Below are 10,910 nucleotides of genomic sequence, written 5' to 3'. Positions count from 1 at the left end.
CTGTTCATCTACACGACAACGGAGTTTTGGTGGCCTGAGAATGCAAACTTTGAAGTAGGTTTCACATTGCAAGTTTTTGAAAACAATACCGTTATCATCTCTGTGTAAACTTCAAAAACGCGAATTTTACGTCTTTAGCAGGCATGCGCGTTTGAATGCGTATGAGTGTGGGCGCGCAGTCTTTCTTTACAAAGTGACATTGCCAATTACTTGTCTGGCATGCATAATACAGCGAATCATTTTGATAATGTTTTCAGGGAAGGGGAGGAGGCCTTCGCAGGGGATAGTGTAGTTGCCACTCTGCTGACACTTCAGGGCTGCGTTGTGGTGGTGTCTAGACACAGGTCCTTCATCAGATCTGGATATGGCCCGGATATGGCTGACTACGGTAAACCTTGGGATAAACAGAGAGACTAATATTAGCGTAGACGCCTTTCTACTTATGATGTAACAAGTACATCAGGTGTTATGGGAAGTGTTCCCGGTTCCAGCTGATCTAGTTTATGTAGCCTAACAATCATTTTACATGATTTCAATTAGAAATTGAAAATGTGTTATGTGTATTCCAGGTTAAATAGATGTGTTTTTAGTCTAGATTTAAACTGACAGAGTGTCTGCTTCCCAAACAATGCTAGGAAGACTGTTCCAGAGTTTAGGTGCTATATGGGAAAAGGATCTACCGCCAGCAGTTGATTTTGATATTCTAAGTATTATCAACTGGCCAGAATTTTGAGATCAAAACCATTTAGTGCTTTGTAAGTAATTCGCAAGATTTAAAAATGTATACAATGTTTAATAGGGAGCTAATGCAGTGTTGACAGAACCGGGCTAGAACTAGTAAGAACCAGTAAGAGCTGCTGCGTTTTGGAGCAGCTGGAATTTTTTTTTATTAAGCCATACAGGGCAACCAGCCAGTAGAGCATTACAATAATCTAGCCTTTAGGTCATGAACGCATGAACTAACTGTTCAGCATTTGTCATTGAGAGCATATGTCGTAGTTTAGATATATTTTTAAGATGGAAGAATGTGGTTTTACGGATGCTAGAAACGTGGCTTTCAAATGAAAGATTGGTATCAAAGAGCACACCCAGGTTCCTAACCGACGACGCAGATTTGACAGAACATCCATCAAGTGTTGGACAGTATTCTGGGTTATTAAGTGCAGAGGTTTTTGGTCCAATAATTAGAATCTCTTTTTTTTTTTTTTTTTTTTTTTTATTAAGTAGGAGGGAAATTACTAGTTGTCCAATTTTTTATAACAGCTATACATTCGTATCGTCAGTATCATCAGCATAACAGTGAAAACTAATGCCATGCTTCCTAATGATATTTCCCAAGGGTAGCATGTACAGAGTGAAAAGCAACAGTCCTAGTACTGAGCCTTGCGGTACGCCATACTGAACTTGTGATCGATATGACACCTCTTCGTTTACTGCAACAAACTGATAACAGTATTTTCGGGTCTATTCAAAAGAATATTGTGGTTGACAGTATCAAATACAGCACTAAAATCCAGTAACCCTAATACAACCATGATCGGATGGATAACAGCAAATCATTTGTAACTAATGAGAACCAAACAGTTGATGGGGCACAGTTTATTTCCATATGGAAAAAAAAAAAAAAAATGGATTGTGAGTCAATGGGGCCAATTAACTGTTTAGTTACAAACATTCTTCAAAATATCTTCTTTTGTGTTCCGCAGAAGAAAGAAATTCATACAGGTTTGGAACAACTTCAGGGTGAGTAAATGATGACAGAATGTTCATTTTTGGGTGAACTCTCCCTTTAAGGTAACAACTGCATGAAGGAAGCCCCCACAGAAGTTAATTTGCCTACAGACAAGGTTGATGGGAATTTTTTTTTAAAAGAAATGATTCCATTTTATTAAAAAAACTTTTTTCCCCAACCCTATGAGGTTGGCGGTAACAAAATCTGGGGCACGTTAGAGTTACTTTTACATGTCTGTGCCCTTAAACCAAAAGTGTTATTCAGGTGCTGCGGAAAACAAACTTTATCTTTTTTTAACTTTAACTTGAAAGACTCTCTCCGAATGAAACGTGTTAATGATTTCTGTGATGATCTGTTAAGTGAGAGCAGGGACTTGGGCGGCTCTGCATGCCGTCACGTACTCCAGACGGAGCTGCTTAACTGCGGTCTGGAGCAGCCCCGGAATGCCCTGGCCCTGGAGCTCTGCTCTGCACAGAGAAGGGCTGGGCTGAGGGGAGGGGAAAACCAGCTCTGCACAGATGGTTAAAGCACTGTGTAGGCAGAGTCTCTGAGCCCTGGAAGAGCCTATAATGAAAGCAGTGCACCACTTTGATTCTCTGATTTAATAGAGCCAGATCTGTGCTGTGGTGGCAGTCTCTGTCTTTGAAAACAGTGTTTAAATGTGTATAAAGTTAACATGAAACCAAAAATATAGTATTTACTTTCATTTACTACTTTGTTGGTCATATATTGTACATCAGGGTGCATGCATTTTTTTAAAATAAAAATAAAATCTCAAAAAATCTTTTATAATTTGTCATAATCTTTCATTAAATGCTATTAAATTGCCTTGTCTCTGAAATTACATTCCTTTTTGGTTAAAAGAACCAACTTTTTGATGCCAAGGACCACCAAATATGATAATCCCCTTGATAGACACGACTTAATATAAAGGCAACTATTTATTTCCATGTGCTGTAATATACAGCTCTGGAAAAATAAAATAAGAGACCAATGCTGCAAAATTAGCACTGGATTTTCTGGATTTGGTATTTATATGTATGTGTTTTAGTAAAATTAAGATTTTTGGTTTATTCTATAAACTACTGACAACATTTCTCACAAATTTCAAGAAAGAAAAAAAAAGAAGTCATTTAGAGCATTTATTTTCAGAAAATGATGAGGGGTCAGACAAAAAAAAAAAAGATGCCATGTTTTCAGACCTCGATGGAGTGTGTAGGTTTTCATTTCTTAAACAACCATGTAGGAAGACACATCATGGCCATATTCCAGGATGACAATGTTAAGATCCACCAGGCTCAAATTGAAAGAATAGTTAGGCGGGAGCATGAAGAATCATTTTCACACATGAATTGGCACCTCTGAGTCCAGACCTTAAATTCATTGAGAGTCTTTGGGATGTGCTGGAATAGACTTTACAGAGTGCTTGACTCTTGCATTGTCAATACAAGATCTTGACCAAAAATGTATGCACATCTTGTTAGGAATAACATTTATTTCCATCAAGAGGTGCATTCATTTTTGGTCAAGATGGTCAAGGGGGAATCACATTATGAAATAAATGTTTTTCTCCAAAACACGTTGGCCACAATTATTGGCACCCTTTTATTAAATACTTTTTGCAATCTCTTTTTGCCAAGATAACAGCTCTGAGTTTTCTCCTATAATGCCTGATGAGTTTGGAGAACACCTGACAAGAGATCAGAGACCATTCCTCCATACAGAATCTCTCCAGATCCTTCAGATTCACAAGTTCATGTTGGTGCTTCTTCTCTTCAGTTCACTCCACTCATCAGGTCAGGGAACTGTGACGGTCATGGCAGAAGCTTCATTTTGTTCTCCGTAACACATTTTTGTGTTGATTTTGATGTTTATTTTGGATCGTTGTCCTGATGGAAGGTCCAACCACGGCCCATTATAAGATTTCTAGCAGAGGCTGTCAGGTTTTGATTTTTTATCTGTTGATATTTGATCCACGATTGAATCCACAATGCCATGTATCTGAACAAGATGTCCAGGACCTTCAGCAGAAAAATATGCCCACAACATGGGATACTTTTTATCCTTGTGTGCACCAAACCCATCTAGCATGTTTGCTGCCAAAAAGCTCTTTTTTAAGTTTCATCTGACCACAGAACCCTGTGCCGTTTGAAGTTCCAGTCATGTCTGACCACTGAATATGCTGGAGTTTGTTTTTGGATGAGCGAGGAGGATTTACAATTGATTGGTTGGGTCCTTACATGCGCTTCGTGAACCACACGAGCACACACACGCAAGGTCTCTCGCTCCCTCTCTCTACACGTTCTTTCCCCGGTAGACGTAGAATCCACAGCTAGATCAATGAGAAACCCTATGATTACAACGACCATCATTTGAAGTGTCACACAGGTCTGAAATTATCGTACATTATAGGATTTTTTCCATTATTGATCGTACATCGTACAGAGGTCAAAATTATCGTACAAATACGATAATTATCGTACATCTGGCAACACTGATCCTCACTATCCATTAAGACAATATAGACACACGTCCTCTTCCTGGCAGATTCGTAACATCTTTAGTTGATTGGAACTTCTTAATTATTGCCCTGATGGTCAAAATGGGGATTTTCAATTCTTTAGCTATTTTCTTACAGCCACTTTCTATTTTGTGAGGCTCAACAATGATGCACATCAGAACTATATTCTTTGGTTTTACTCATTGTGACGAATGATTAAGGGAATTTGGCCTTTGTGTTTCCTCATATTTAAACTCCTGTGAAACAAGAAGTCATAGCTGGACAATTTCATGTTCCTAGTCACCCTGGTGTGCTAAAAAAAGGTAAATATTAATGGGAATATACTTCAGAGATATTTTACTCGTAAATTCTAGGGGTGCCAATAATTGTGGCCAACGTATTTTGGAGAAAAACACACACACACACACACATATATATACATACATTTTGCAGCACACATTTTTTTTTTAATGTACATTTATAATTGACAATACTTGAAAATGTCTAGTTGGGTAGGGACTTTAGTACATGACAATATAAAATTCAATTTACTTTTGGAAAAAAACTATTATATCAAGCTTTTCTAATATACAGTAAATGGTTATATATATTAGAAAAGCTTCCTAAAATATATTACCAATTATAAATGTACATTAAAAAAATTTAAGAGTGAGATAAGATTTGTTTCCAAAGATAAATTGGCTTTTTATATTGTTGTACTACAGCTAAAGCAAGTGATTAATGTATCATCTATAAAAATAATTTCAACCCATTCTAATTTAGGAAACACAATATAACAATTTGTAATATCTAAACATATAACAATTTTAACCTAATTTGCATTTTCCCCCCTTATCTTAAGAGATAATAAATGCATAAACTTATTTTTTTTTTTTTTTTTCAAGTATAGTTTTATAATTCTAAATAAATATTAATAAAATAATGGTAAATAAATTATTGCAAGTAGTTCCAGAGCAGCTTTTTGGAAGTAGTGGGAGCCATTTTCGTCACCCAGGATCAAACACGGCAGCATGTTATTGCTGGACGCTGATGAACAGACAATATTTCTTCAACACATAGCCATTAGGTGATAAGAAAACCAAGCCTTATTTTTTAGAAAACAGTTTATTTTATTTTAAAATGTTTTTACACTCAGTATGACAATGTGCTTGCACAGTACTTACAGTGGAGTGGGGTGAGACTCCTATTTGCACATAAAAAAAAAAAAAAAAATCCAAAGTCTTTCTACAGAGAAAGCAAAGGAAAAACAAACCATAATGACACCCCAACCTTTAAAATTCAACCCAATAAACGGAGCAGTGGGATAGTGCGGAATTCTGCTTGATTTAGGAACAACGGAGCTGCACCGGCGGGGCGGAGGACTCGGATCTAGTTGCATCCTTCTAATCCCGTTTTCCCAGTCTGGTATATTACACATATTTACACAAGACATTGTGGACCTTGTCTCTGCTAATGGTCTCAAAAACTAAATCTCAATATATTCACATATAAAGCAATATAATACATGTCTTGAAACAGATTTAATGCAGGTTAATAAGGTGGGGTGAATTAATTAATGGCCAGAGCTTATGGGATGGTAAACCTGATCAATCTATACGTGACAGCCACAAAAATAAGCTACAAACTGCCTGGAGGGCTTCACATATTGTGACATGAATAAAAAAAGTTAATGTAAAAACAGTGAAAGACGTTGATAAAATATCATTGCTACATAACCTTCCCCCCAGTCGAGAAGAAAAATAAGACCAGGGCAAATGGGGTTAGATCACAGACCTGCACACTTCTATAGACTAAAATCCATAAAAACAATGCTGGGCGACCCATGGCCAGTAAGTCCAAAATGACTAGTTCTGTGGATAGTTGATCTGAGACATACCATAATCCTTAGCGTCTGTCTTTCTCCTACCCTCTTTCCTCGACTAACATCAGCGAGGAATCGGGACCTTCGGCGGAGCGGGTAAGCTAATAAAAGCCCTTGGTAACAACTACAGTAATGGTGTGGGGATTTTAATGGTCCACTTATTCTTTTTTTTCCCCCTCTAGAGTTTAGGATGATCCTCTTCTCCAAATTGATGAGACTTGCCTTAGAGATAATTTGAGAAGACAAAAAGATCTTGGAAAGAGTCTGTGTAGCACCCATGGATTGCGTCCTCCGCGCTTCATACCGCAGCAGTTTATCTCATCATTAAAACGTCCCCTGTGTGGGACGGCTCAGGCAATGCCCCCTCCCAGAGCAGCATTTACGACATGGTTAGAGGGTCAGTGGAATAAAACAACAGGACTCGCGCTGGAGCCGCCCTGTCCCGACGCACCGAAACTGTTCAGGCCAGGGGTGTTCGGTTGGAAAGAGCTGCCAGGAGATTCCTGGAGTTGCTTTAGGCTAGTAAGTCCAGCTCTGTGTCTTCCTTGGGTCGGTACACAGAGCCAAACTTCTGCATGTACTTCTTGATGTACTCCTTGGTCTTGTGTTTGACGTTCTCATTGCATTCAAGATCTTCAGGGTTCTTGCAAGACTTCAGTTCCTTGTTCATCACCCCATGAGTCAGCTGTGAGCAGACACACACACACACTCAGGTTTAGAGATGTAAAATAAATCACATCTATTAACATGACATGCAGCAATCCAATGACATCATAATAAAATACTTAAGTGAGCACATCATTTGCTCCCCCTTATGCCATCCCAGATTTATATGACTGACTTTTTCAAATGAACAGAGATTTGAACAAAAATGATCAATTACTTGTGAGTCCATATAGTAGACAGATGACTCAAAAAATATATAAATAAAAAAATAACCATAGGCAGAGAGTGGCATAGGCTTATCCTTCCCCTGGCCATGGACCTGAAGCCGGCGTGGAACCTGCTGCTGCTTCTGATTGTTTTTAAAGGGAAAAGCTGCTCATAACTGCTGGTCTAGGATCAGTTTCTACGTAATAACAGCATAGCATATTGGCAATCTGGCAAACCATTCAGTGCATATCTGTGTTTACGCTATGAAGAACGTCAAATATTTTAGCAACATTGAGCAATGTAGCCAATCACAGGCATTTCTGTTGATTTCTTGAAAGCAATGGCCAATAAGGGGGGTCTTTAAAGTTAGAATCAACTCACAGCTCAAAGACAGAGTTTTTGTCCAGTGCTGAGTTCTGCTCACTCCCAAATCCTCTCGTTATAACGAAGTACAGAAAGATATAGACAGCTTTATTGATTATAACGGAACTTCGTGAGATCGCGTCATCGAAATTAACTAAGATGAGTCTCAGCTTTTTGATGATTATAAAGGGACTGATCTTTGCTCACTTTCAAGGCAATATAAAATCAGTTCAGAATTCAAATACATCTTCATGCTTGACCAGCAGCCATATACACCCAGCAAAGTTTCGGGAGTGCCATCCTCTAAATTCATGTATTTCAGCAATTATTATTGTCATGCATACATGATTTATCTTATTTTCCATAATAAAAAAAATGGTCTCATTTAATTGGGTGGACCAACCATCAAACTGAGTGGGCCAGTGTCACCCTGGCCCTTGTGCAGCCTCACCACTGCCTCTGACACGGGTCGAGTCTGATAATAGGGGTCTCGGGTCCCGGGTAATTTAAAATAAATGTGCTTTTAGAGAGTGGAATTCTTTTAAACTATCCCAACCTCGCACACAGAAAACCATTTTATAGCTACAAGATCCATCAGGAAACGCCACAGGACACTGCATCTTCATGCAGGGTTTTTCTTTTGCGTGCAGAAGCGGTTCGCCAGAGCGGAGGAGGTAAATAGTGTTGCAGTCAACACTAGCGGATCTGTGATTTATTAGGCTATCCATTTGTTTTACTTTATTTTTCCAATCCACTGGTCACGATTAAAATCTGAAATTCAAAAATCACTTGTATACATTGGGCAGGCTATAATATAAAGTAATAATAAATAAATGAAAATGAACGGAGAAGTTGGCCAAATCAGTCGGCAGGTCACGGGGATTTCTCAGAGCTCCCGATGGCCAGTCTGGGCCTGACTGGTGCATGTGGTGCCGCAGGCTGTGCACACGTCAATGCCGTTTACGTTCAGTCGGATTTGAAAAAATTGCCGTTGAGTCGGGTCTGATGTTATGGGGTCTGTCTTGGATCGGGTTTTTATTTATTTATTTATTTATTTTCATTTATGCACGGCGGGTTCGGTTAAGAAGTGATTTGTGTACAGATGTTTGGACCCGAGAAGACCTCTACTTCTTGCCTGAGTTTCACAACATGCTTACATTATGCTTCATAACATGCTGACGTTTCAGTCACATGAATGAATGCATGACAGTTGGCTGAAAGCAGTGATTTATAGCTATTTATTTTTCTCACACCCCCCTATCGTTTTGCTTCAAAAGACATCGTTTCAATTTATCAATTGTGAGGGATACATGACATGGACTCACAGAGATGGATTACTTTTTTTAAAATCTGTTTTTGTTCATCTGAAGAAAGAGTTTAAAAAAAATCTGGGACGGAATGAGGACAACAATTTGAATTTTTGGGTTGAGTTAAGGGTGTGTAAACTACATATTTTCAAAAGCAATTAGTCGGTAGGGTGGCTGAAAAAGGACACTGTGAATAATTAGAGTATTAGATAAGTTTCCTGTTTAATGTGTTCATGTATTAAATGTTTCATTTATTATATTTCTTTTTACAGTGTAATTTTTAATCAAATGTCTTAACTGCATCTTACGGTGAAATGACAGACTTATCTCTGGTAACACACACCAGACTTCTCCAATCATTTAGTCCCGCTTTACCCCATTCCTTTATTACAATCAGCTAAAAGCTTGTATTCAGATGTGCCTCCATCCAATCAACAACTGATGTATTGAACCTTTTTTTTTCTTTTCGATAATCCATTTCACACGGATGTATGTCACAGATGTAGAGTCAACTCTTTTCTTCTGTATTGTTTCACAGTTTTAAAAAGCCATAAAATAAAAAGGTGCAAGCCATCGATGTCTATGCTTGCGTAGCGATGCACGTGCTTTAACAGGTCTTATCTGAGCATTTAAAAAGACAGACATAAATGCTTTTTTGCAAAAAGAATGTTATTTGTCTGTTTTTAAAAAGCATAAAGACACACACATTACCTTTCTAGCAAGATGTTTGAAGTCTTCTGTGTTACTGATACGGCCCAGCTTGCAGTCTGGCTTGCGGTACGGATTAAGGCATTGCACAATAAACTGTGACATCTGAAGAGATAAGCAGGAGAAATTGAAAGGTTAGACGAGTCGGACACACATGAGCTACCGCTATAATAATTTGGTAAAAAAAACCCAGGAGAATCTCAAGCTCACCTCCTTGCGGAAGACTTCTTTGCTTTTTTTGGCCAGCTCACTAGACGTGTCTGCCTCGGCGGTCTTTGTAGAAAACTGTGGAAAGGGGTCAAACAAAAGCCAACGCATGAAAATAAATTGTGAATTCTGACAATTTATTTGGAATATAAAAAACACTGACGGTTTATTTGGCATATTACTCATGTAAGTGTATCTAGAAATTGTTTTAACATTTTCCAAAACATACTTGGGAGACTAAATTCTGCAACGAGCAACATTAAACACTGTAACTCCCAGAGTCCCCTTAGGTAGCCGATATGACATAAATGAGAAAAATCATGTTGAATCAATGCCAAGAGTGTCAACTCATTGTCCCAAAAAGAAATCCAAAGGGCAAATCAGTGCACATCAAACAAAATGCTGACATACTGACAACAGACAACAAAACCCCTTGGTAACGATATCTGTTCAAAGTTTAATAGTTACGATATTTTGAAGTCTAAAATGAAAGGACGATTGCTGAAAAGACAAAAGAGATTCTGCAAAGCTTGAGTCCCAAACAAGAAACCACACATAAAATGAATGCAGTTTCAGCAGCTGGGTTTGATTAGTATCAAAGAGAGCCAGAGAAAACACCAGCAAAAGGCTGGGAGAGAGAGAGAGAGAGAGAGAGAGAGAGAGAGAGAGAGAGAGAGGAGAGAGAGGAGAGAGAGAGAGAGAGAGAGAGAGAGAGAGAGAGAGAGAGAGAGAGAGAGAGAGAGAGAGAGAGAGGAAAGAAAAAAGAAATGCAGAGTGGGTAATGAGGGAGAGAAGACTTTAGTGAATGACAGACCAAGATGGTTGTGACCTTTGAATGTTGACGTCTTTAAAACAATGTTTACTGTAACTTGTTTTTGACTTTGTTTTAATTTGGTTTGGCCCGGTCATACCTCTCGTTTATTTGCATCAGATAATGTCTTAAAAGCCAATGCCTTTTAAATGCTGAGGCAAATCTAAGTGCTCTAAGTGTTTTCTTTAAAAAAAAAAAAAAAAAAAAAAAAAAAAAAAATCAAAAAAGCTTTTCTCAAATTGGATGAGCCGCATCTGCGAACCATTCCATCCTTGATGACTTGAACAACATCTTCAATTATCCAGAGAGGATAGGACAGTCTCAGGCCCCATCCACACTACTGCGTTTTAGTTTAGAAACGGAGAATTAAAACGAATACGATCTCCGTCCACACCAGCGTTTTAGCTGCGTATTAGAATTGATCTCCGTCCACATTAAAACAACTGAAAACGCGGATCAGGTGACCATTCACCAACACTGGGCATGCGCGTGCCGGTGTAAACACAACTTCATTGATAAAATTATCC

The 10,910-nt window shown here is 38.4% G+C and overlaps 1 protein-coding gene across 2 annotated transcripts in view; it reads right to left on the bottom strand.

The window, feature by feature from the left end:
• Window positions 1-5,347: 5,347 nt before the first annotated feature.
• setd2 (SET domain containing 2, histone lysine methyltransferase) overlaps window positions 5,348-10,910 on the bottom strand; it is a 31,992-nt gene continuing 26,429 nt past the window's right edge. For both annotated transcript variants that reach the window (XM_084088706.1, XM_084088707.1), the window contains exons 20-22: window positions 9,576-9,650; window positions 9,369-9,470; window positions 5,348-6,799 (exon numbers count right to left, since the gene is read on the bottom strand). In XM_084088706.1, coding sequence (XP_083944832.1) covers window positions 6,629-6,799; window positions 9,369-9,470; window positions 9,576-9,650 — 348 coding nt within the window. In that variant the 3' untranslated portion in view covers window positions 5,348-6,628. The remainder of the gene's footprint in view (window positions 6,800-9,368; window positions 9,471-9,575; window positions 9,651-10,910) is intronic.

This window comes from Abramis brama, assembly GCF_963993115.1.
Source record: "Abramis brama genome assembly, chromosome: 17".
Taxonomy (NCBI): Eukaryota; Metazoa; Chordata; class Actinopteri; order Cypriniformes; family Leuciscidae; genus Abramis; species Abramis brama.
The sequence above is the reverse complement of the archived record's forward strand: the minus strand, read 5'-3'. Positions and strand labels throughout refer to the sequence as shown.